Raw genomic sequence first — 3974 nt, 5'->3', positions numbered from 1 at the left:
ACTATCGAGTTTGAATCCGAGTATGCCTATGGCTATCTGTCAGGGGAAAGAGGTGTTCACTCCATGATAAGCAGTTCCCAAAATACATCTGTTTTTGATGAGGTATGAATTCCCGTCTCTTTTGGCCTTAAAATCAGATGTCAACTCGTATGGCAAACCTCGCTCATGACACTAGGGTACTCAAACACCAACTCATTTGCCTTGGGCCACCTGAGATTTGTTGCATCTGTTAGAAGGATGGGTAGTGCCGTGTTGTGTCAGACCACTTTCTTAGAAGTGCCCAATGAGTGTCGTGTTGTGTCAGACCACTTTCTTAGAAGTGTCTCTACTTCTTAGATTACATCGTAATCCCCATTTACACGACAAACATTTTATCTAACTTTGGGTTGATCTGTAGTCTCTCCCAAAATGTGGAATCAAATTACAGATGAATTGTTATACAGTTCAACCATTACATGTTCAACCATTACATGAACTTTATCGTATAAATGTTACTAGATTAGTCATTCATCATTATTCTCTAATCAGCTAGAGCCACATACTTACTTGAGATAGATCTATTATGAATTGAATGGAATTCTAGATACAGATAAGGCCAAAGGAGAAGGAAAAATTTAAGTTGTACCTCAATCCATGCTGCTAGTTTTGGCCTGCCTGCTGTGATATCATAATTCTTCATATCCAACAAGAAAGGTTGAAATCTTTCAATAAAAGGAGCATAAGCTATATCCACCTGAAAGGTCATATATATCCCTTGTCGATTAGAGGCATCACAGTATCTCAAAGAACAAACCATGAAGTTGTACCTCATCATACATTTCATAAGTAAAAGCCCAACATATCTTATTTTGCAGATCTACCTCTAAAAACTTGATGACAACAAGACTTGAGACTAGTATTTGATAAAACTCCAAGAAAAGACAAGTAGTTGAGGGGGGGAAAAAAGGGGACAAACCAAATATAAGGTTTCCACTTACAATACTGAACTGGCCGAGTAAAAAGGGTCTGTCGTCAAATTTGGAGGGTGCGGTTTCAATGTAATCAAATGAAGCATCTGTTGCAGAATACAACTATTGTTTACCTATGGTTATTTTCAATATTTAACTAACTTGAAATCAGTATGTGTTCAAATCAGTATGTGATTACAAAAAGAATTGGTATAGCATCAAATAGCGAACCTTCTTCTCAAGCTTTTTATTCTTTGAGAACCATGCCTGGGCTGTGAGCAGATCGATCTCTTGCTTTGCAAGAACCTGTCACATAGAGCAACACCCATTAGCACATAAATGATGCAACATCATATATGTCCACATGTTTTGTGATTTAGCACTGAATGGGTTTTCACCTAAGAATAACAGCTACAAAAAGAGCCCAATAGAACAATATAGCAGAGCAGACAAGACAGAAGTGGACAGCTCTAGGAACTAGCCAGTTCCAACACCCAACCTAACTAATAGTATTAATGAACCCAAAAAGCTAAACAGTAACTTAATTGGCAAAAACACTTGGAGCAGGCAAATGATAAGATGGAATAGACCTGCCAATATGTCCAACGTCCCTGCTGCAATATGATGAGACATTATTCCTCCCAGATTGGTGAACTAATCAATTAGATTGAATGGGATATGTAATTAAACCATTACCAAATCAAATATACAAGTGAAATCCAACAAATGAAGGCTCCAAAATTGATCAACATGATTAGGTTAGCCCATAATCAAAAGCAGGTATTATAACTTATTGTACTGGGACATAAAAATAAAGCCACAGCCACCAAGCTATATACTAATTTATACAGTATCTAGTTTACCAGAAACGAGTTATCAATTATATTGAGGTTCGAAAGAAAAATAACACAATAAAATAAACTACAACACAAATGAAGATTGGATAACACAAAAATAATAATCTCATTAGTCAGAACCTTACCTTGTATGTCCTTTGCCTTTTGTACCTTCAGATCTACAACAAAATTGGTCATATCTGCAAGAATCCCTCTAGCTTTGAGAGTCTCAGGAAAATCTCCCTTGTATCTGCCTGATACAATCAACGGGCTCTCAGACAAAAGGTCTGGAATACGAGAAGGATACACCTATCATGAGGATTGTGGGAATTCCTTGTTAAATCTTATGGAGGTGAATCAAAATAGCAAGGCAAATTTTATAGAGCTAGATATGATCGACGAGAAAAACATCAACTAAGTAAAAATCTCTTAATGGTTCAGCACATAAAAGGTAAAGAATAGACCAGCATGACAGAACAACAAAATAAATGGAAAAGAAACTCTGAAGTTACTAACAAATTGCATGTAGAGCAAAAATAGTGTCGTGAAAATGAAAGGGTGTGTATAATACACTTTTAAGTTGCATTTTTGTCCACCTTTACATTTTGCAATGTCCCAAAACAGTTGTCCATTTGAACAGTCATGGTACTTTAATTACTTATCCAAAAAAAGGGGGGTCAAGGTACATAATCTTATGTTTTTATAAAATTATCCCTTTAAGATGAGTGTGAATGGATCTACTAGTATGTAATATAGGGATAGTTTAGAAAATTAATGCTTTACAATTTGAGTGATGCATTAAATTGTTGTCTCCTTAAAAACTTGGACTTCCATAGTGGAAAACAAATATGGGATGGAGAGAATAATTCTTAACCCAATGGAGATGAGTGCACAAATAGGATGAGGCAACTGAAATGTGTATTATATTATGACTTACAAGTGACTACTTCGTTGAAAATCTAACAAGAGGTTGCAATTATGTTTTGATATGTTGAAAAGAAATGCAGAGGAAGAAAACAACTCAAGGCAACCATACCTCAAGTTCATCAACATTTTCCATGGTGTCAAAGGTTATATTTGCAAGAGTGGTGGATAAAGCTCTTCCTAATAATGCTTTCATGCGAGCCTCGATTGGATCTGACCAAAAATCCAAAAATCCAAAAATCCACTAACAATTAAACCCCCTATTTTTACCTGGTCCAACAGCCAAAAATCCACTCCATACATTTCCCCAAAAGTTTAACAATTAAACCCCCTCTTTTTATCAATCAATCAGCAGGTGCAGGTGCACGTGCTGAGTCACATTGCATAGAAGAGCTTTAAATATATTAACATAGCCCCTAACAATTAAACCCCCTCTTTTTATCTACCAAAAAGCCCCTACAATACACATGAGAATAAAAGTTCAGTACTTTAGGCAAACAGACAGTACATCCGCAGAGGATTATGAAACTCCAAATGGTATGCAGATATTGAAATAAAATAAAAAAGAGAGTCACACCCATTCGTAATCATGAACCATTATACTGTACCCTTTTAACACATCTAGAACCAATGCATAAACTTCTTTCAAAAAATTTCATTAGTATGTATGCATTATACAATTCCAGGAACCATATAGGTGTTTTCAAACCATCAATTGGTTTGGTGCATTAATACTTGAATTGTAATAGCTTGACAACTCAATCAAACCTTAATTTAGCATCGAATCCAATCAAAATTGATACGAATTTAATAAAACCCATATCTCCAACAACACTAATATTGATTTAATAAACATGTGAAGCCCTAAACGAATTGAAATCGTTGTGAAGTTCAAGAACAAGAGATCAAATTGTTCAGGTGGGAAGACAGAGATATTTGGAGACAAAGGATCCTTGTGCATATATAAGTATTAAAAAGTGGAATACATTAAAGAGAGGCACATAAATAGCTGATGCATTTAACGCATGTCCAAGTCGCACTGACCGCTGTCCTATGTGAAAATACAGCGGCGTTCATCGCCTATAACAGTTCCGTTATCCAAATGAAAAATAAATTGATTATGTTTCAACCCATGTAGTTTCTAGAAGAAAAAAAAAATTATAAGTAATTATTCATATTTTTATTCTCTTTCTTCAATTTTTTCTGAAACCATTACTGATATATTTTCCACACTATGAATTCATCCAATTCGTGATTTTGTTACCAA

At 35.3% G+C, this 3974-nt stretch overlaps 1 protein-coding gene across 1 annotated transcript; it reads right to left on the bottom strand.

Annotated features, from left to right (window-relative positions):
- Positions 1–623: 623 nt before the first annotated feature.
- LOC145792372 (uncharacterized) lies at positions 624–2916 on the bottom strand. Its single transcript, XM_082873110.1, has 3 exons — positions 2820–2916; positions 1930–2092; positions 624–1253 (listed from the first exon to the last, which is right to left on the bottom strand). Exons 1-3 carry the CDS (start codon positions 2901–2903, stop codon positions 1195–1197), a joined length of 306 nt encoding a protein of 101 aa, XP_082729236.1. The 5' UTR covers positions 2904–2916; the 3' UTR covers positions 624–1194.
- Between the last annotated feature and the right edge of the window lie 1058 nt (positions 2917–3974).

Source organism: Camellia sinensis, chromosome 6, assembly GCF_055761805.1.
Source record: "Camellia sinensis isolate YWXY chromosome 6, ASM5576180v1, whole genome shotgun sequence".
NCBI lineage: Eukaryota > Viridiplantae > Streptophyta > Magnoliopsida > Ericales > Theaceae > Camellia > Camellia sinensis.
This window is presented reverse-complemented; position numbering and strand designations above follow the sequence as displayed.